General features: G+C 47.3%; 1 protein-coding gene across 2 annotated transcripts in view; it reads left to right on the top strand.

Moving 5' to 3' along the window:
- The first annotated feature begins 354 nt into the window (after positions 1 to 354).
- Positions 355 to 21,276, top strand: part of PBX2 (PBX homeobox 2) — a 35,314-nt gene continuing 14,392 nt past the window's right edge. For both annotated transcript variants that reach the window (XM_060270792.1, XM_035107081.2), the window contains exons 1-3: positions 355 to 851; positions 3,103 to 3,176; positions 20,824 to 21,068. In XM_060270792.1, coding sequence (XP_060126775.1) covers positions 643 to 851; positions 3,103 to 3,176; positions 20,824 to 21,068 — 528 coding nt within the window. In that variant the 5' untranslated portion in view covers positions 355 to 642. The remainder of the gene's footprint in view (positions 852 to 3,102; positions 3,177 to 20,823; positions 21,069 to 21,276) is intronic.

Genomic DNA, 21,276 nt, shown 5'->3' with positions numbered 1-21,276 from the left:
ATTGTAGAGGGTTGGACTAGATGACCCGGAGGACCCCTTCCAACTCTATGATTATATTCTAATCTTCAGCAGCAGAGGAAGGAAGCCAGCTGGCTTCTTGTGCCTTCACGCTGCCTCCCTCCAGGTTCTTTTCTTCCAGCGGGCCGGCTGGGGGCAGCAAAGAGACAAGAGAGAGAGAGCGCTGTTCCATATACAGTACTGTACTGTAAATGTATTCACACACAGCAGCGCTAGCTTGGAAAAGGAGGGGAGGCGCCAAGAAGAAAGGAGGAGGAGGAGGAAAGCCCAGAGAAGCTGCTCTCGCCTCCTCCATCTCCTCCTCCTTTTTCCTCCTCTTCCCTCCCTCTTTCCAGCTCCTCCTCCTCCTCCAGCCCTTGTGTGGGACTCCATTTTCCCAGCCCCAAAGTCTCCAAGGGAAGGGGGCCGTGGGAGCGCGCAGCCAAGATGGAATAGTAGAGATCTCTAGATCTGCATATAGCTATCTATAGATCTATATATCTATACAAAACCCAGCCGTGCCTCGGCGACGTCGCCCGGGCGCCTCCGGATTTGGGCAGCGTTAGGATCGGCGTCTTTGTGTGCGCGCTCGCTCGCGCTCGGCTGGACAGTTTTCGCCTTGGTGGCTTTTTGCGCCCCCGCGGAATGGATGACCAAGGGAGGCTGATCCAAGCTCGGGGGGCCGTGGGGCTCCCGCCGGGCCATCCCGCCGTGCCGGGGGTCCCCAGCATGACCCCCCACTCCCTCCACGAGCCCCCCTCGGATAACGGCGAGCCGCGCAAGCAAGACATCGGCGACATCCTGCAACAGATCATGACCATCACTGACCAAAGCTTAGACGAGGCGCAGGCAAAGTTGGTTACCCTCTCGCCATTCGGGGGCGGACGGGCTGGTGGGGAGAGGGGGTGCTGGAAAGTTGCCTTGGAGGGTTTCTCCCTTTGTGTGTGGCGGGGAATAGTTTGGGATGCAAGCTGTGGGACCGAGACCTGGGGGCCGCGGGGTGGCCCGCGCTTTCCAGCGGAGTTTGGTGGTGCCGGATCTCGGGGGCGCCTGTTGTGCGCCGAAGTGGAGCCTTGGAAGTTCAAGGTTTCGGCTGGAGGTGCTCCAGTTTTATTGGGGTATTCTCCCAAATCCGGATTTGGGAGTTGGGAAGCTGGATTGTGTAGGAACTGAACGTGGGGGGGACTTGATGGGGAAGAAAGATGAGGTTGTGGGTTAAGAATGGATTCTCTTGTTGGGGGGGGGACTTTGAGTGGAGCCTCTTCAGAAAGGAGGAGAGCCTGAGGCCTGGAAGTCTGGAGCAAGTTGGCTCTTGTTTTTGTTGGGTGGAGAAGTTGGGAAGGAGAGGTTCGGGTTTCTGGGGAGCCAAGCCTGGATTACAGAGAGGGTTGCTGAGGCCTGTTCCATTTGGGACTTGGGCCATTTTAGGGTAACTGAACTTGCTCTCTGTGGTTTGTAGCATGTTGTGGGGTGTACATATCCACAGGATGTTGTTGCTGGTGAACTGGTTTGGGAGGGGTAGTTGGTGTGGAAACCCAGCATAAGTAATAGGGGGATCTGAAATTTGGTTGAAGAGAGAGATTCTGGTGCTCACATTATCCCTGTGGCCCATACCTTCTGCTTAAACCACTAGACCTTGCTTCCCTTCCAGTTGTTTTAGTAGCCTGGCTGCCTGTTCACTTAGCCAAGTCACCAGATTTTCACATTTGGTTCAGGGGTATCCCAAACCCCTGAGGTTGAAGTTTTAGAGGGTCTCTGTTGTGTAGTTAAATATATTAACAATTAAATTTTTGATTATATTTGGTGATAAGTGCTGGTCTGGAGGGAGCAAAGAATTACCTACTTGCAGATAAAACTCTTTGAAGGGTCTCATGCTGAAGTTACGACTTTTGTCTAACTTTGAATAATAAGTTTGTGTGGCTGCTGTATTTATTTATTTAAAAAAGACTTTATATTGTGGGCCAGTTTTTAGATTAGAGGCAATATTATTGATAGGATGGTTTCTGTTTGACAGAAAGATTGCCAGAAGTTTGGTTTCAGATATGCATTTGTATGTGGAGTGGTTTGTATCAAAAGGTCTGGACATCCAAATTCCTGGGAGGTTTTTTGTCCCCCTGCTGGGAATTGGCAGCGTGTTAAGACTGGTGTGGTTAAGGGTTGTGAAGTGGCTGTTGGGAAGAGAGGTATTTTATACTGAGAAAGTTAAAATCCTCAAGGGTATCTTTTTATTTCCTATGATCCCTGTAGTTTTGTGGATTAAATCCAGTGTGAGGTGAATTGTAGATATCAAGGTCTGCGGAGAGGTTTTTTTGTTTGTGGAAGTTGTAGCATTATAGAGAGAAAAGGGCTCTCAGGGCACTGTGTTGGTCTGAACTTGAAAGTTGTGTTTTGATGGGAGAATTGTGAGTTTGTGTGATGGTCTAAATACTGAGTTCTGTTTGGGACAGGGGAACAAAATAATTTGAGGATTATTTCTCTGAATAGGTGCTTGTGTGCTTTGATTGTCCGGTATATCCAGGTTTTATTCAGTTTCTGAGTTTCAAAACCCGAGTCCAGTGTTTTGTGAACTGAGTTATTGTTTAGAAATGGGGAAAGCTATATAACCAAAAGAATGTCAAAGGCTGCAGTTATATATCAGAAGTTAGTGTTTGACATTTGTTTTATACTGCATAAAATGGATTTTAAAAGATGAGAGATGGAGGAATCAAAGCAATGCAAAAATGGGTGAACGGGGATCATTCCTTAAGAGTCCCCCCCTTTTCGTCTACCTTCCCTAACTTGACCAAACTTTGCCCATTTTACTGTACCTGAACACCCTTCCACATTCTTAGAAACAATTCAACAACAGAAGGAAATATATATATTTTATTGTTTAGGCTGTTCAGGTGCTGGAATTATACTGGGAATTACTGGCGGAGAGGGGACTCCATTATATGTGCGAATAAACGAGGATTGATTGATTGATTCGCCAGGCTCAGGCCTGCGAGCTATTGTGGAAATGGATAGAGGCTTCCTTTTCTCTTTATGACAACTCCAAATCCAGGCTTTCCTCCCCTCAAAAACCACCGGCTTTATCTGTTCTCTCTCCCACTGTTTGAACTGCAGGAAACATGCCCTGAATTGTCACCGCATGAAGCCAGCTCTCTTCACCGTCCTCTGCGAAATCAAAGAAAAGACAGGTACTGTATTGTTTGGGCTCCGGGTTTGAGAGGGGCGGCTGTATGTTGTTGTTCAAATACACACACACACACACACACATATTTGTCAACCTGTTACAGGGAAAAAAAACCCACAACCCACTATATTGTAGAGCGAAGAAAAGGAGGGATTGGAATGGGGATTATGGGGAGTCTGTGGTAGAGAGGAAGAAGGCAGAAGAGCCGGTGTTTTCCCTCCAGAGGTTTTTGCCAGAGGCCTGTCGTCTCCCGCGCCATCTTGACGCGTCTGAAATTTCTTTTTCCGCCTGCCTGGTTTTCTTTGTAGCAACTTTGCCCCACCAGCTGCCTCCTCTCTCAGCCTCCACCAGCCGCTGTTTGACCATAGTGTATTTTTTGTGCAAGGATGGAAATGTCCCCCTATCTCTCTCCCCGCTCCCTGTGTTTGCTCGCACTGCCTCACTTGTAATGGGGGTCGCTTAGTCCATAAAAGGGTCTCTGGTAGCATCTGGATCTTTTGTCCACAGAAATAAATACCACCCTCCTGTCTTTGAAAGGTTCGTCCCTGCCTTTTCCTCCCATCCCTGTTGTGTTCCCCAGATTTCTCCTTTGCTTTTGGGGTGCTTCCTGACTGGCTTGCTTCTTAACTTTTAGGCTTCCCTGTGGTTTGTCCCTTTGCTTAGGGGGGGGGGCTGTTTGGGATATGCAAAGTGCCTTTAAGGCTGTGTTTCTGCATGAGAGAGGCAGGGGAGGAGAAAGTGGAGTTCCCTGCCAGCTCCTTGGAAGTTGTGCTGTGCCCAGATTAAAAAGTGAAAAGAACCCAGCAGCCCAAGCCTTAAAAGGATTAGGGAAAAGGAGAGAGCGAGAGCGTGATGGGTTTGTGTGTGTGGGGGGGGGATTGTCATTAAAGTTCATCCAGTGTAAGCTGCCGGGATTTGGGCCGAAGTAATGGCCAGCTGTCTTTAGGGCCTAGGTCGGTCGTCTGCACGTTTATTTAAACTGCTTAAATCCCACTCAAGTCAATAGGAGTTCAGAGGCCTCGCTGGGAGTGGGATTGCAGCCAGAAAAGCATTAAGCTGGATTCTGGAAACACTAATCTATGTTTTAGAGAATGAGTGTGAATACATTTTTTTTGTTTCGTTTCGTTCAAACATGAGCTCTAAATTGCTGATCTTCCAACTGGTGGGTTGGAGCTCTCAAAGCGCATCATGCACTCGGGGATAAGTTGTGTCACACCATTTTTGTTCCTACTGTAAGAAGCTTGTGTTTTTTTAAAGAAGGTAAAAGTCATAGATGGGAGAGAAAATAGATGCAGGAAAATATTCACAGCGATTCCCATTTCTTTACATTTCGGGATCAAAGATAGGTCCGAAAGTTTAAAAAAACGATGGGTGAAAGCTGTGGGACTGAATGTTTTGGCGTGTGTTAATAAATGTCTTCTTGCTCGGCTTCATGCTCTCTAGCAGGCCCCACCCACCCATGTCTTGTGACCCACAGTTAGGTTGCCGAAAAAAGAATTTGGCCCTCGGTTGGAAAAAGTTTTCCTGCCTTTGAAGTGGTCCCTAGTTTAGGCAAGCAGTCACAGCCGAGTCATGTGCAAGTTTGCTCAGACATCATCTCCACAAAATTCAGTGGGGCTTGTGCAGACAATTGGAGCCTGTGCATGCTTCCTTGGGAGGGAGCCCCACCGAGTGCATTGGCATTTGATTCTGAATAAACGTGCAGAAGGTTTCGTCTTTTGGTTTGCTTCCTTCCCTGCAGCATTCTCCCGACTGCTGGTCAGCTCCTGGTATCGCTGGGCTGCATCTCCCCATTTCCCCTGACCTTTGGCCTTGCTCACTGGGGCTGATGGGCGTTGGAGTCCATTCATGTTTGAAGTGTGTCGTAAGTGGGGGAAAGCACCTTGTGGTTTCCATCTGAGATGGATGTTTTGCTTCTGCAAAAGCAGAGGTGCTGGGTGGAAGCTTGCAATTTAAGAGGCTGCTTATGAAACATGAACGCTGCGAACTGTTGTAAGAAGGGAAAAGGCACCGTTCGTGTTTATAAACTGATGCATGGCGTCGAGAAAATGGATAAGGAGAAGTTTACCTTCTCCTGCTCTCCTACTGCCAGAGGGTCAATTTCAATTTTCAATGTTCTTCTGAAGGTGATTGACAGAAGATTTGGGGCAGATCCGTGCCATACCTTTAAAATAGGCCCAGCGCACATTCAAAGCACATGACTCCGCCTGCCTCACAGAATCCTGGGAATTGCAACTTCCTCTTGTACAGCGCCCAGCACCCTTGACAATACACAGTCCACAGGATTCTTGGGGGGCAATTTGTGTGCTCTGAATGTGTGTTGGGTGTACTTTATGGTGTGGATCTGCCCTCAGGAACAAAGGGGAAGTACAGGGCATGTAGCTAAACTATGGGATTCTCTGCCATAAAACACCACTGGCCTAGACGGCTTTAAATTAAAAGAAATCATAAGAACATAAGGCACTGGTGCCGGCCCAAATACATTTTGGCACCTTAGGCGAACTACAAAATGGCGTCCCCTTCCTATCAGGGAACAAGGGGGCAATAAAGATCCACATCGGGAGCAGGAGTAGGAGGAGAGCATTGTTGGCATTGGGGGCTGCCTCCCAGTGCGTCAGTCTCTGCGAGATGCTTCTCTTGGAAGCTGGATCTGCTGTCCTGTCAATCTTGCTGCCTGAGGCAGTCTTCCTCACCTTGTCTTATAAGTGGGCCAGCGCTTAGAGCAGGCATCCCCAACCTGCGGCCCTCCAGATGTTTCGGCCTACAACTCCCAGGATCCCTAGCTAACAGGACCAGTGGTCAGGGATGATGGGAATTGTAGTCCAAAACATCTGGAGGGCTGAAGGTTGGGGATGCCTGGCTTAGAGGATACCCTGTTGGATTATCCCAAGGGCCTGTCTGGTCCAGCCTTCTCTTCTCACAGCGGCCAATCAGATACCACGATGGGAAGCCCAGCAGAAGGACCTGAATGCAACAGAACTGCTTTCCGCACCTGTGGTTTGCATCAACTGGTATTCAGAGGCATATGATCCCGAGGAGGATAAATGTATCCATGGTAACAAGAAATAATGGTTATATCCTACCTCCGGTTTTCAGATGCGTTATGCCTCTGGAATCCCAGTTGCTGGGAAAATAACAGTGAGAGAGGGCTACTGCTGAGGCAACTGGTTGGCCGGAAGGACCACCTGCACTCGTACCCACCTTCCTGTACCTTAAGATCTGTTCTAGGGGCCTTGCTCAGGTGCCTGACAGCTAAGGCGATTTGTCTGGTGAGGACATGGAGCAGGGCCTTCTCGGTGATGGCCCCACACTTAAGGAATTCAGTTGCCTGGAAGGACAGGTTGGCTCCATCCCTTGACATCTTTAAGTGGTCCTTGAGAACCTGCAAACTGGACTGCAGAGATAGCGCTCTAAATTGCAGATAGTATGCTTATGCTTATTTTTTGCCCGCGATGTGAGTTTCCCGTACAAATTTGAATTGGGAAAATGTTCCTATGAAATTGGGGTAATGTGCACTGGAATTTTTTCAGGATGCGCTGGGAATTATTTTCTGATGTGCTAGGGTGAACGAATTGGGAAAACCTGGAAGCTGCCGGGTTATATTTATTTGAAGTTTGTGTCCGTTCGTTGTTACTTTAGAAATGGGAAAAATAAAGCGCTGCTTGATGGGATTTCGTTCTAGAATATTATGAAATAAGTTTGGTTTGCTATATGTTTTGAAACTATTCTCCTTGGTGGCTTTTGTTATTATGCACAGCTTTGTGAATAATATCTTCTTAAAGTGGCTTTAAATTGGGGTAGGATCTGGATGCTAAAATAGGTGGGCATTTGGACTGATCCACCAGGACTCTTTTGATACCAATTAGATCTACAGTATATCTGTCTTGCATAAGGGGAGGCCCTGCATTGAGGAAGCCAAAATTTCCAGCTGCATTAATGGAGGACAATAGCGAGACCTATATAGAAAAAGCCTGTTGTGGGTCTTTTTGGGTTAAACAATTATAAACCAATTTAAGAATTTTCTTCCTACGTAAGGCAATGTAGCTAGGCAGCTCAGGCATTCTCGTAGTAAATCAGGGCCTCTCAAACTTTCTGGGGACAGTGGCTTGTGGGCACATTTGTATTTTTTGAGCAAGGGCCATGGATGCAACCCCCTCTGGTCCCTTTTCTTGCGAACTGGAGAGACAGAAAAAGAGAGGGTGTGAATGCTTTTCCATGGGAGCCAGTAGAAGTAATCTGAGCCTTGCAAAGCACCTAAAGGTGAAAGAGGAAGTGGGGGAGAGTGTTGCTTTTTCTACTTCCTCCTTCAGCTCTACTGTATGTACTTTTCCCAGGAGAAAAGAGGGCAATAGGTATGCCTATACAGGTGCTCAGAAGCTTTGTCAATTCCAGGAGAAGACCTTAAGGGTCCCACATTGGCAACCTCTGGTGTAAATGTTGGGCCGCTGAGGCCCTGCTTGCAGACCTGTTAGTGAATTCACGAGACAGGGCCTTTTTTGGTGGTGGCCCCCAGAGTGGATTTGATTTACCGGTAAATCAAATCGATTTAAATAATGATTTAAATCACTAGTCAGTAAGACTTGATTTAAATCATTTTTTTAACAGAAAGACTCATTCTTGCTGGTAACATCTTAATATTTACAACCAGAGGAAGGTTGCATTTTGGAATAATAAATTTTCAGAGTAGATTTTTTTACAGTTTTATTAAAAAATACAGATTTGGTTATACTATTAGAAATACATAGACAGATACTGGTAATTATGAAAATATTGTGAGGTTTAATAAGTTAACTGTTTCTATTTGGACAACTTTTCTGCTGTATTTTATTGGAAGGAGAAAAATAATCATTTCTGTAATAACAATTTAAACAATTTATTTAACTAAAACAATAACATTATAGCATATGTATCCATGTTTGTTAACTGGTGTGGTCAAATATTTTTTTAAAAAAAATACAGAGTTTTAGCACACATGCAAAACTTAAAACAAATCCTTATTTCCTGATGAACAGCCTTTGGACTATAATGTAACTTAAAGAGAAAACTACCTTTAGAAAGATTTTTTCCTCCAAAAGCTTTTTATTTAAAAAATCCAATTTAAATTTAAAAATTGATTTAAATAAAAAAATCTATTTAAAATTTTAAAATCCATTTTTTAAATTAAAAAAACCATTTATTTTTATGCACCCTGGTGGCCCCTCATCTATTGGACTCCTTCCCTGGGAGATAACACAGTTGGGCCTTGGAGACATTCCCATTTCAATCTGCCTTTGTTTAGGTAGCTGGGATGGTTTAAAATTGCTTGTGTTTGCAAGCTTGGATAGCTGTAGGTACGGTATGCATGTACCGCATGCTGACTGTATATGATGGATACAAGCAGCATAGCATTATAATGGGTACTCTTTTTGTCTTTATGCTGTTCTGCTAACCTTTTGGCTTTTGGAAAAACCCTTATTTGTATGTGGTTTTAAAGGTCAGGTTGGTAATGCTGTCGTAATTGCAAGCTGCTTTGAAAGGACTTTGGTCCTGAAAATCAGCAAAAAAAAATCCGTATTTTAAAATTTTGACATGGATTTTCTGCATCCCATCTCAATCTGGACAATAACTGTACTTCGGGATCAAGACTGCTCTGGTAGTTGCAGCCGGGTGTGAGGTTTCACCTCTTCCAGCTAGTTGCACCTCTTTCTGGATAACAAGGGGCATTGCTGCTATGGTGGTAGTTTCTTGGCTTGATTACCGTAATTAGTTGGACGGGGGGCTGGCCTTGAAGACAGTGTGGAAACTGAAGCTGGTCTCGAATGCATTGCATTGGCTGTTGGAATCATAGAGTTATGGAGTGCAAAGGGACCCCAAGGGAGGAATGAACTAACAGTTTTATCAGGGTGATTCGTAGAATTGTAGAGTTGGAAGGGACACCAATGGTCATCTAGTCCAACCCCCTGCAATGCAGGAATAGATGCCCTGGCATATTTGACTGAGCACCTTCTCCCATATGACCCCCCCCCTCCAAAGAGAGATATTTAAACCAAATAGAGATGTCCTGTTGAGAATCTCACCAAAATCAGGGCTATCCCTTGCCTGGAACAGTGTTTTCTTGATAGAATCACAGAGGGACCACGAGGGTCATCTAGTCCAACCGCCCCCAGCAATTGAGGAATCTTCATTCCTGCTTAGTGGAATCCTTGCTCTTCATGTGAAACCTCTTGTCTTCATATCTTTTTGGCCCCTTTAGGATGAGATGCTAGGCATGAGATAGTATTCTTCTTGACTTCGCAAAGTAGGATTAATTACAGGGTCATTTTCTGGTTGTTTTACAACTCGAATGAAGTGGCAGGTGTTGTTGCGGTTTAAACGTTTTTGCTGCAATAACGCTAATTGTACAAAGGGTGTGTATGCATGCCAAGTCTTGCCATTTTGTAATTATTCTCCCCTCCCACTGGCTGCCTCACGCATTTGCACGGATGTTTTATTTAATTTTTGAACCTTTGCCCTGCTGTACCTGGAACCTTCAGGGGAGGCTTAGAGCTGCGCCCCTCCCTGACTCCCAGAGGCAAATCTTCATTCCCTCAAGATCCAGAGCAAGGTATGTTCTCTGTGCTTAAAAAAACAAATCCTCGCAAGAAAGCTTAATTCCATACCAAAAAAAAGGCTGAGTTGATGCAGATGTTCATAATTTGCTCATTTTGCATAATTAATCCTGCTTTGGTTTGGCAAGGAGAAGGGGGAAGTTATGCAATGCCCTGGCGTTCTGACAATTGCTTGAAAGGCTAATTGGCCACACCTGTCTCTAGTTTCTAAAGCTTCTGGCTCACATTGCTCATATTATTTAAGTTAACCTTGCAGTTAAGCACTAGCCTGGTAACCACAGACACATGTATGGAAGCAAGTGTGTAGACTGGCAGAGGAGAGACAGAATTGTCCGTTCTTTTCCTGTCCCCAGCACAGAAACCGGAGTAAGCGGCTGGAGCAGGGGTGAAGATTTTTGGCTCCAGGGACGGCCTGCTTGTCAATCACGTGACATCATAATGACATCACGCTGGGCACTCGTAAACCACAGTGCAAGGGGCGTTGCCAGCCCTGTGCTTGGTACTGCAGGAAAGAGGCCTGCAAGTCGATTCTGCAAAACAACAACAACCTGGAGCTGCTTGCTTTGGCTGTGTGGGCCTGTGCTTAGCAAACAACAGACATGCACAGCCAAACTGAGCAGGGTTTAATCCCTGCTCGCCAGGTGATTTGGCTGTGAGCGCCTGTTCGCTGCCTGTGCGACTCAAAATTGGACTTCCACCTCCCACCCAGCAGCTGATGTCATGAGTGATGTCAGCTGATTGACAGGTGGGTAGGGTTGGGGGACATGGCCTTTGCAGGCCAAAACGGTGGGCCAAAAGCTTCCCATCCCTGTTTCGGAAGAAAAAAAACTCCCAGCTGCACAATGAGCATGTAAACTCAGCGGGTTGTTGCAAGTGGGAAGGAGCTCTCTGGCCTCCATCTGCAGGTCCTCAGTAGGCTAGTAAAGCTTTTTATAGGCTAGTAACTTTTAGGGCCTTATGTCCCAGGCTGCTTTGTGTGCGTCTTCATAACCATGAGGTCCAGAAACTTGTTTTTGCTGGCTGCCTTTTTGAGCGCAGAGTTGTGCAGTCCTGGGGAAGAGGGAGAATGTAATCAGGCCTTCCCCTAGCTCTGAGACAAGCCGCAGCCGCAGTCCAGCTTTGGGTGTGGGCAGGCAAGGTGAGCGACAGATGTGGTCACTGACGGGCTGCAAATGAAGAAGAGAGTTCAAGGCAGGCAGAAGGTCAAATTCCAAGGCGGCAATAAAGGCTTGGAGTGGCCAGAAGCAGATGTGAGGTCAAAGGGGAGGTAGAGGGATTTACTGGGCCTGGTGCATCCTAGCTGGCATAGAGAGTCGACGGGCACTATTCAAGCTGGGAAGGTCACTGGAGACTCTTTGCAGGCCAGGTCCACATCCACAAAGGACACCCTTTTCCTTAAGGCCTGGTCTCCTAGGGAGCAGGGGTGCAGGAAGGTAAGGCACTGAAACCTGTCTGTTGGTGGCGTTGGTTTGAGAGCAGCTGCATCTACCTCCGGGGCAAGCAGGTTTCTGCTCCAAACTGGGTGCATCAACACAAGCACTTAGCCCACCAGGGAAGTGTAGAGAAGTTTTGTACAGAAGAGCAATAAACACACTACAAGAAAGAAGATTCCACCTAAACATTAGGAAGAACTTCCTGACAGTAAGAGCTGTTCGACAGTGGAATTTGCTGCCAAGAAGTGTGGTGGAGTCTCCTTCTTTGGAGGTCTTTAAGCAGAGGCTTGACAGCCATATGTCAAGAATGCTTTGATGGTGTTTCCTGCTTGGCAGGGGGTTGGACTGGATGGCCCTTGTGGTCTCTTCCAACTCTATGATTCTATGATTCTACTAGTTTTGTATAGGAGTGCAGCTTTTCCTTCTGAGTCAGGGAAACCCATCCCTTCCTGTCCACATCAGAAGCTGGCTGTGCCCTGTGCTGATTGGCTGGCCCCTACAATGTCACTTCTTCACCTCCACATCACCTGTCCTGGCCAGTTTTTAAGCTATTTCTAAAAAGCAGGTTGTGCATGTCTATGTGTCATGCGATGTTTATTTTATCTCATGAACCGCCCTGAGATATTTGGATGAAGGGCGGTATATAAATTTAACAAATAATCATTTCTTATCAAAAAAAAATTAAAAAGTGATTCCATACCGATGCACGTCAGATGTGGCGAGCCTCGGGGCTCCCGGATGTTTACTGAACTACAACTCCCATCTTCCCTCATCCTTGGCTTTCCTTCTTGTGGCGGATGGGAGTTGTAGTTTGGAAACATCAAGAGGACCAAAGGCTCCCTGCTGGTATATTTACTGCTCTTCTGTACAGAACTTCTTTTTAAAATTTAAGAAAAGCATGTGGTTTGCCCACCTAACTGCTTCATTCTGAGTCTAACTGCTTCATTCTGAGTCAGACCACCGACTCCCCCAGGTCAGTATTGTCTACACTGACTGGCAGCAGCTGTCCAGGATTTCAGGCAGGGGACATTTCCCCATCCCCTGTTAACCTGGAGATGCCAAGGAATTGAACCTGGGCCTTCAGCACTGGGCGCAGATGCTTCTCCGCTGAGCTGCAGCCCTTCCCCAAAAGACATAAATTAGAAAGAACATAAATTAGCTGCATTTCCCAGGGCTGGAAAGAGCATCTGTTGCTTTCATTGTTCAGGTGGGAGGCAAGGCCAGGCTTCCTCCACAGGAGGCAAAATGTGCCACGGCTCCTTTATTTTTAGAGATCCATATGCTTGCCTGCATCTGGAGGAGCCGCAGTGGCTTTCCTCACAGTATATACATGGGAATGTGTTGTTGCTCTCTTGTCGGGGTCTGGGGCGTCTTCACGCAAGCCGAGCTGGGCCCCTTGATAGTAAAAGAGACTTAAAAACGGGGCTGCCACCTGAATCTCCCATGATGCCATCCTCACCCCAGAGTTAACATTATATTAAAAATAGGAGTGTCCGTTTGTTTTTGTTTTTAAAGTTTTTATTGGGATTTATAAAGAAAAATGCAAGTATTATTGTCAGTGGAAGCTTCTCAGGCCCAGCAGCACAGGCCTCAGGCCTTGTTTTGGCTCAGATAGGACAGGCCAGCTGCCCAAGGGTGAGAGGTGCACAGAAGTGGCTTTATATATTTATTTGTTTCGATCAAATGTGGGGAAGCTTCAGCCTTCCAGGTGTTGCTGAACTACGACTCCCATCATCCCTTGTCCTGGACCATGCTTGCTGGGGGCTCATGAGAGGTAACCTCGGGAGAGCCAAAGGTTCCTCACACCTGGTCTGGGCTTCTCCTTGGAGTGGAACCTTTTTGAACCTAGAAATCATAGAATCGTAGGAAGGGACCCCTGAGGGTCATCTAGCCCGGGGGAAGAAAATAGTACTGAGCTAACATGTACGTCACGACTGTCACGGCCCAAAAGCGATTTCGAAACAAGGTAATATAGCTTAGTTGGTAGAGCACGAGAATCTTATTCTCAGGATCGTGGTTTCGAGTCCTACATTGGGCAAGAGATTCCTGCATTGTAGGGGGTTGGACTAGATCAGGCATAGGCAACCTTGGCTCTCCAGATGTTTTGGAACTACAACTCCCATGATCCCTAGCTAACAGGGCCCAGTGGTCAGGGATCATGGGAGTTGTAGTTCCAAAACATCTGGAGAGCCAAGCTTGCCTATGCCTGGACTAGATGACCAGCTCTACAATTCTGTGATTCCAATATACTGTATGTATATTTCGCCCTGCAGACCAGAGAAGAGTGTATTTCTGAGAGGGGGAATGGGATGGTGGAAGGCAGGAGCCAGAGACCCCTTTTGTTTTATGGAGGACACTCTTTGTTTTAAAAGGTTCAATCTTGAATATGTTCAAGAGTGGCACTTTGGGTCTTGCTAAATTTCACTTGTTCCCATCTTTATCTTTAGCCTGTGAAACCTGGCAGTTAAATTGGTGCCCTTGGCAGCTGCGGTTGTGAAATGGCGCCCTTGAGGAGATCTGGCAGCTGCAAAGGCTGCAAGTTGCAATAAAACAAAATAAATGCAAATTGGGCCTGTTTAAATCAACGCACCTCTTTTGATTTAACATAAAACAGGTCCTATAGGCCTGTAATTGGGAGAGTGTGGTCATGTGTGAATAATTTGGGTGTCCGACATGAGAGGCCAGGCAGAAATAGGCAGGGCGGGGTGGGGTAGGACTTAGTGCAGTTTAACATTTAGGTATTTAGTTATTATTCCATTTCTGTCCCCCCCTTTTCTCCCAAGGAGCTAAAGGTGGTTCCCCCTCTGCCCCACTCCTTTTTTGTCCACACAACAGTCCTGTGAGGGAGGCTAGGTTGTAACAGGTAGAGCATGACACTCTTAATCTCAGGGTTGTGGGTTCGAGCCCCACATTGGACAAAAGATTCCTGCATTGCAGGGGGTTGGACTTAGCTGACCCGTATGGTCCCTTCAAACTCTATGATTCTGTGAACCTGAAAAGGGGGAACTGCAGGCAAATGCTGTGGGGAAACAAGAAGCAAAAAGGGTTTTTTTGGGGGGGGGGAGGGGAGTTGAGATGGCCACCTGACCTCTGCTTAAAAACCTCCAAGGGAGCAGAATTGATTTATTACAAGGAGACGTTGTGAAAAGGCTTGGCTGGAGTGGCAAAGAGCTTAGGCTAGGGACTTTCCTGAAGAAATTTAGTGCTTGGTCATTAACTCCCAGTTCAGATGGGCCTTTGGGGCAACATAAACTGCGGCCTGTGAAGACAGGAATGAGTATTGGTGTGGAGAGAGCTCATTCCTCTCTTCCTCCTGTCGCACTTGGCACAAAGATCCTGGCTTGTTTTTAAACCGGAGTTCCCTGGTTCAGGTGGAGGGGAGGAGTGTTCAGCCCCGAGACCCTTCAGCTCCATAAACCATGGTTTGTGAAGCCTCTAACAGTAATCTGAACTGTATAAACAAACCTCTGTCATCCCCCAGCCCTCCCTCCACATACAAAAAGAATATCAAAGCAGTTGACATAGTTTTACTGTTCCCGTATTGCAGAGGGTTGGACTAGATGACTCTTGGGATCCCTTCCGACTCCGCAATTGTATAATACGTAAATCACAGCAGTTTGACTTCACCCTCAGTGGCGCAGTCCATTGTATCTTGAGACTGATGGTTGCCAACAAAATTTGTAGGGTCTGTAGAAAGCAATACTGAGATAATCCATGTGAGGCACTTCAAACCAGCTCTTACGAAAAACCTGAACCTGGATTTTATTAAGATACAGGGACCCAAAATAACGTGCTTTTAGGTAAAACATGTTGGCCGGAGCTGGTGGGAGTTGTAGTTTGAAGCGCCAGGTTGGGGAAGCCTCCGGCAGAGGTAGATTCACACTGATAGTTATCGCTCAGCCTCCACTGGGCGTTCCTGCCCCTCCTCAGCTGTTAACACTCAGCCATAGTTTGGTGTTGAATTACTGCTGGAAGTCCAGCGGTCGTTTGCAGCTACCTCCCCAAGGATGCTTGAAAAACACAGTCGGGATGGCTCTGGATTTTATCTTCGCAGCCAGAGAGAGGTGGCTATTTATAGAGCATCTTCTTAAAAAGGGAGCAGCAGGGGAAATACCTTTTATTAGGACCAAGTGGGAACATCGCAGAGACCTAAAGTAATGTCCCTGCATGCATTCTTAACTGGTGTACGGGATTATGGGATAGCTGATCCTCTCTTCACCTTGGGGGGACTGTGAACTGGAGGTTTTGGTGTAAGCCCCATCCATGTGTTCTAACACCTCATGCAATGGGTGGAAAGAGGGAGAGCAGGCTAGGAGCAAAAGGTGCTGCCTTAGATCATTGGTTTACACGCTGTGGCCCACGAGTTTCATTCAGGAGGTCCACAGCGTGTCTGTGAAGGATGATGGGCTCTTCTGCTGCTTCGTCATTCTTGGAATCCAGAAATCTTCTGGAAAGGTGCACAGGATGGCCCGGAAGTGACATGGGGAAAGTGACACTGAGATCATCTTCTGAGGCCCTCCTTCCTGTGCCGCCTCCTTGAGAAGGTCCGGAGAGTGGCAGCACAAGAACGGGGCCTTCTCTGCAGTGGCTCCCTGTCTGTGGAATGCTCTTTCCATGGAAGTTCACCTGGCAACTTCATCACACACCCTTAGGCACCATGCAAAAATGTTCCTTTTTAACCAGGCCTTTGGTTGATCTGATTTACATCCTATGCCCTTTTAAAATGTGGTGGGGTTTTTTTTTTTTTGGAGGGGGGGACTATTGGGTTGTTTTTTATTTTTATTAGGTATTTTGTGGTTTTATATCTTGATTTTATTCTGTGAACTGCCCTGAGACCCCCAGGTACAGGGCAGTATATAAATTCAGTAAATAAAAACAATAAATAACAGGGGGAGGAAGCACTTGAGAAAAGTGGAGAAGATCGGAAGCCAAGTTAATGGGAGGCTGGAGATAAAAGTTTGAACCTTAACTCCGTTGAAAACCACGCAGTGCATTACAGCTACTTTAACAGTCAGAAAAATCATTTAGTGGTCCTCAGCAATTTCTAAGGGGAAATATTTGGGAATTGCAGGTCTACACTGAACGGCAGTGGTTCTCCAGGGTTGCAGGAAAGGGAGATGCTGGGGATCAAACCTGGGACCAGTGTTAGAAATTAGCCAGGCGTGTTTTGTGACGGGTGCGGATCCAGTTGCGACCACATGGAAATCTCTATGTGCCAGGCTGGTGACTGGGGGAAGCAAAATGTCACTTAGAGAAGGATGCGAAATATATTTTTCTTGAAGCTTGAATTTGTTTTATTCTGGGTTGTTTTGTTTGGTGTTTTAATGTAAACCGCTTTGAGATTTATTCTTTAAAATATAAAGTGGTATAGAAATGAAAATAATAATAGCCCCTAGACATTCCATTGTGGCAATTGTAACCCAGGTTTAAGGTGTCATTTGGCGATGAGAGTATCTGAGTTTCTTACACTGCCTAGGACAGGGCCGGCTCTAGGGGTAGGCTGGGTGGCGCAGGGCACCAGGGTGCCGGGCCGGTAGGGGGCGGCGCGCGACGGAGCTGCGTGGCAGCCCCGCTGCGCCCGCCCACCAGCCGCGGCAAGAAACGGGGTGGAGCGGGGGGCGCCGGAGCGATCTCCGCACCATGACGCCAGGGCGCCCGACGTGCTTGAGACGGCCCTGGTCTAGGATGTTCTGCACACAAGCCAAACGTTCTGCCCTTAAGCTATACTCCTTCCTGTACCTTCCCCACTTTCCATTGCCCTCTGCTAGTTGGAGTATTAACTTCTGAAGTGGATAGTTTCCCCCCCTGCTTTTCTGCTTTTTCTGTTTCTCTGTTTGATTTAGTCCCCTGACTGTCCAGGGTCCTACGGTAAATTGTGTAGGGGATCTAGATGAGTAGAGCAGTCTCCCCTGCTGCAGGTATTTTGCCTTCAGCTGGTGGAAAGTGACTAGGGGAGGGCAGAGTTAGTGCCCCACTCTCCCTTGGGGCAATCGTAATCTCCCAGACGATTAGAATGCCAGAATGGGCCTCAAGTGGCTCATAAATCTTCACTGCAAAAGGGGTGCCTGTTTGTCCTGTGTTGATAACACAGCTGTGATTATAGTGAGGTATAAAAATAGCAGCTGCAATAAACATGCACTGGGTGATAGTTTAACATCATTCAAATTCGGGGCAGATCCATTAAAATCCTTGCACTTAAAATAACTCAGTGATGTAGCTGGATAGCCTCCTTACTTACTTACTTTATTTACTTATTTTTGCAATTCATCCCCAAATATGGGTGGGACTTTGAACCTTGTTCACCCTCCTGCACACTAGCAGAAAAGGATATATTCCCCCCCCAAAAAAGAAATATGTTTTCACTGCCAGAGAAAAATACTGTAGGGAAACAGCAGCGAATTCACTCCCCTCTGAAATGAACGTTCAAGGAGCAGAATTCGGGTACTTTATAGTAGAAGTTAATACAGGGGCGAACTACTGTTTCAATGAGAGTACCTACCTTATGCCAGGTAAGCCTATTGGTCTGTTTAGCTTAATATTGCCACCTCTTGACTGGCAGTAGCTCTCTGGGATCCCAAGCAAAAGTTTTTCCCATCACCTCCACCCTGAGCCTTTTAGCCATAGATGCTGGGGATTGAGCTAGGGTCCTTCTGTATGAAAAGCATATTCTCTCTCTCTCTCTCTCTCTCTCTCTCTCTCTCTCTCTCTCTCTCTCTCTTATAATCTGCCACACCACCTGAAGGTCTGGTATTATGGGCAGTTATGGGTATTATAAGGCAATACTCCATTGACAAGAGTTATAGGCAGTTTGCAAATTGGGTCGCTCTTCCCAGTTCTCCCACGGATTAAACATATTTTTTGTGTTGCTTCAGAAACCCACCAAACCTCTTCCACCAGAAAAAAGAGGGTTGGGTGAAAGGCACAGGGGTGTGCACAAATGTCCTGTAAAAACAAGACTTTGGAAACTTATGAGAGGTGCCAGAAGGATCAACGCTTTTCCTTTTCCCCCCCTTCCTGAGTCAAGTGATATTTATCTGTTTTGTTTTGGAAAAATCCTGGACAACTGTGCAGTTTTCAAAATGCTGTTCTCTACATCTTGTCAGGTTAAAGTCGCTGTATTCAGTATAATACTTTGTATAGTTCTTTATAATCTTATTAGAACTGTGTTAAGCACAAAACGAACAAAAAACCCAAGTACTTGGCTACAGGATTTTCTCCCATGGGATGAGTTCAGTTTCCCCCGGCCTTTGCCTGTGCATTTGACAGATGCGCTTAGCGTACCAGTGTTTCAAGCAGTTGTCAGTGGTGCATCTCCCCACCTCATGCTTCTGTAGGGACTGCCTTGTTTTTTTAAAAAAGGCATGCATTTAATAGACAATTAGGCAAATTATTGGTGAATAAGGCTACCAACGGCTACGAACCATGGTGGCTAACATCGTCTTTCCACTTTTAAGGCCTTATGCTTATGAACGTGTCTGGAAACCGCAGGAGAGGAGCGAACTACTGCACCCAGGTCCTGCTTGCAAGTTCTCCATAGGTATCTGGTTGGCTACTGTGAGAACAGGATGCTGGACTCGATGGGCTGCTGGCCAGAACTGCCAGCTTCTTCCATTCTCAATACAAAAGAATTGCTTGAATTATGGAGCAGAGAGGGGGCATCTGGCTCCCTTTTGTGGAACCCCCTTAGTTAGGGTTCTAGAAAAATGCTACAGTGGGGCCAGGATTTGGCTGAAAAGGACTGGAATCGGTGGCTGTGCCTACGGCTAGTCATTTTTGTGAAAGCCCTCCCGCCGCCTGGTAACAATCCTGCCCCATGTTAATATGTATGGGGGGGGGGAGTTTTGCCATATTGGGGTGGGCATATTGGCCTTGGGCATCAAAATATCTCAAGCCCCACTCCCCATGGGAGAGGGCACTTAGTCTGCCTCCCAATTTCCTTCTGTCCTTTTCTGTGGCTCACATGGGACTTTGAGGCCTGACCAGATGAAAGAGTATTTTCCCTGGCTCCAAGCCCCCGTTTTGCCTCCTGCATTGGAGGGGAGACTTTGGAGGAGTTGGGGTGTGTGCAAAATAGCTGGTATGGTTGCTTTTCTCACTTAGGCCTGTCTGGTAACTCCACCGCCTAATCTCTGCAGTTTGTCAAACACTCTGTCGTGTGTTTTTTTCAAAGTGCCCCCCCCCAAAAAAAACTGTGTATCTGAAGAAGTGTGCATGCACACGAAAGCTCATACCAATGACAAACTTAGTTGGTCTCTAAGGTGCTACTGGAAGGATTTTTTTATTTTGTTTTGACTGCATCAGACCAACACGGCTAACCTACCTGTAACTAATTTCCAGAGTGGTTTAAGAGCTTGTCCCTCTTCCCAGTAACCAACTACAGTTCCCAGCTTTCTTGGGGAAGTGGGGAGTCACAAGTGTTTAAAGTGGTCTGAGAGTGCTTTTGCTATTCGGTGTGAACGCGGCTGGTCTCTTTAACAGGACTTTGAGGCGCAGCTATGGGCCAGGAGATCCTGTCTGGCGCTGGGCCATGGATTTCTGCCCAGCAAAGTTCTCTTAAAGGGACAGGAGTAGGCAAGGTGGTTTCTCGCTTTGGGTTTTGTTGTTGCTCTGGCTAGTTGGCAGCCCGTGTTACTCCTTTTTTAAACATTAAACTGGCCCCCCTGCTGCTGTGCTGTGTTTTAGGGGCAGCCTGACCTACAGACATTTGGTTTGGCAAGTGAAGACACCCGGGTGCTAAATATATGCGAGATCAACAAAGAGTCTTGCGACACCAGGGGCTCCCGCTAACCTTGCGAGGCGGGGGCCACATGCAGGGAAGAGGGCTATCACTCCCCTCTTTGCTTGTCGAATGATTGATATTTGATCATATCAATGGTCAGGGTGGGGTGGAATGATCGGCCACCCTTCTTGAATTTTTGTGTGACTTTGCTTCCATCGCCAACATTTGTAGGGTCTTTGGGATGGGGAGAGAGAGCAGAAAACGCTCAGTGGGCCGGATTGAGCTCGCCACCCCTGCCTTAGAGAGACTTAGCAAAATAATTAGGGCCTGAAAGCTCGTGCCATAATAAATCAAGTCTAGGGGGCCGGAGCAGAGTCTTGGTTCTTTTCCCTTCGTGGCTGCCCCTTGGAAAATGCGGATCAGGTGGCAATTCAAAGCCAAAACAGCAGGGCCAGTCCCGAAAAGGAGGCAGCTTTGACATTGGAGGTGGTGCTGGGGGGGGGGTAAAGTTAGGGGCCCCTCTTTTTTTCCTTTCTCTCCTAGGGATCCTCAATATGTTGCTTCTTTGGCTCAACCTCAGCCTTCTTTCTTTCTTTCTTTCTTTCTTTCTTTCTTCTCTCTCCGCTCCCCCCCCCCCCAAATATCTCTGTGTCTTGTCTGCCAAAAGTTGCTACCCCTTTTCTGGGCCCGCCGTCACCGTAGCAACGACCTCGGGGTGACCTAGTCTCCTGCCAAGCGACAAAAGAGGAAGGAGGCACCAGGAGGGGGAGGGAGGAGGGGAAGCCCACCAAGGAAGGACAGGAAAGGGGGTGGGGGTGGGAATGCCTGTGTGTGTGTGTGTGTGTGTGTGTGTGTGTGAACATGGCCGCCCCACCGTTAACTCCTTCCTTTCCCCTGCCGTCTACATTTTAGGACTGAGCATCCGAAGCTCCCAGGAGGAGGAGCCGGTGGACCCCCAGCTGATGCGCTTGGACAATATGCTGCTGGCCGAGGGGGTGGCTGGCCCAGAGAAAGGGGGTGGGTCTGCGGCAGCGGCAGCAGCGGCCGCGGCAGCAGGGGGGGTGTCCCCAGATAACTCCATTGAGCACTCCGATTACCGCAACAAGCTCTCCCAGATCCGCCAAATCTACCACTCCGAGCTGGAGAAATACGAGCAGGTAAGGATAGTGAAGATGCTGGTTATACGTTGTATTCCTGTCCTGCGTTTCTCCCAAGTTGGGACTCCCGGCGGCTTCCACCGTTCAAAGACACCCATTATAAAATGCAAAAGCAAGCCAGTTATCGACGAGTAGTTGGAACCACATTGAAACACGTTTGGGGGGCGCCAGTTTAAAATCCATCTTGCTTGGCAGCCGATTGGCGGCA

Source organism: Zootoca vivipara, chromosome 2 (genome assembly GCF_963506605.1).
Source record: "Zootoca vivipara chromosome 2, rZooViv1.1, whole genome shotgun sequence".
In the NCBI taxonomy this organism is placed as follows: domain Eukaryota; kingdom Metazoa; phylum Chordata; class Lepidosauria; order Squamata; family Lacertidae; genus Zootoca; species Zootoca vivipara.
Note: the sequence above shows the minus strand (reverse complement) of the source record. Positions and strands in the feature narration are given on the sequence as shown.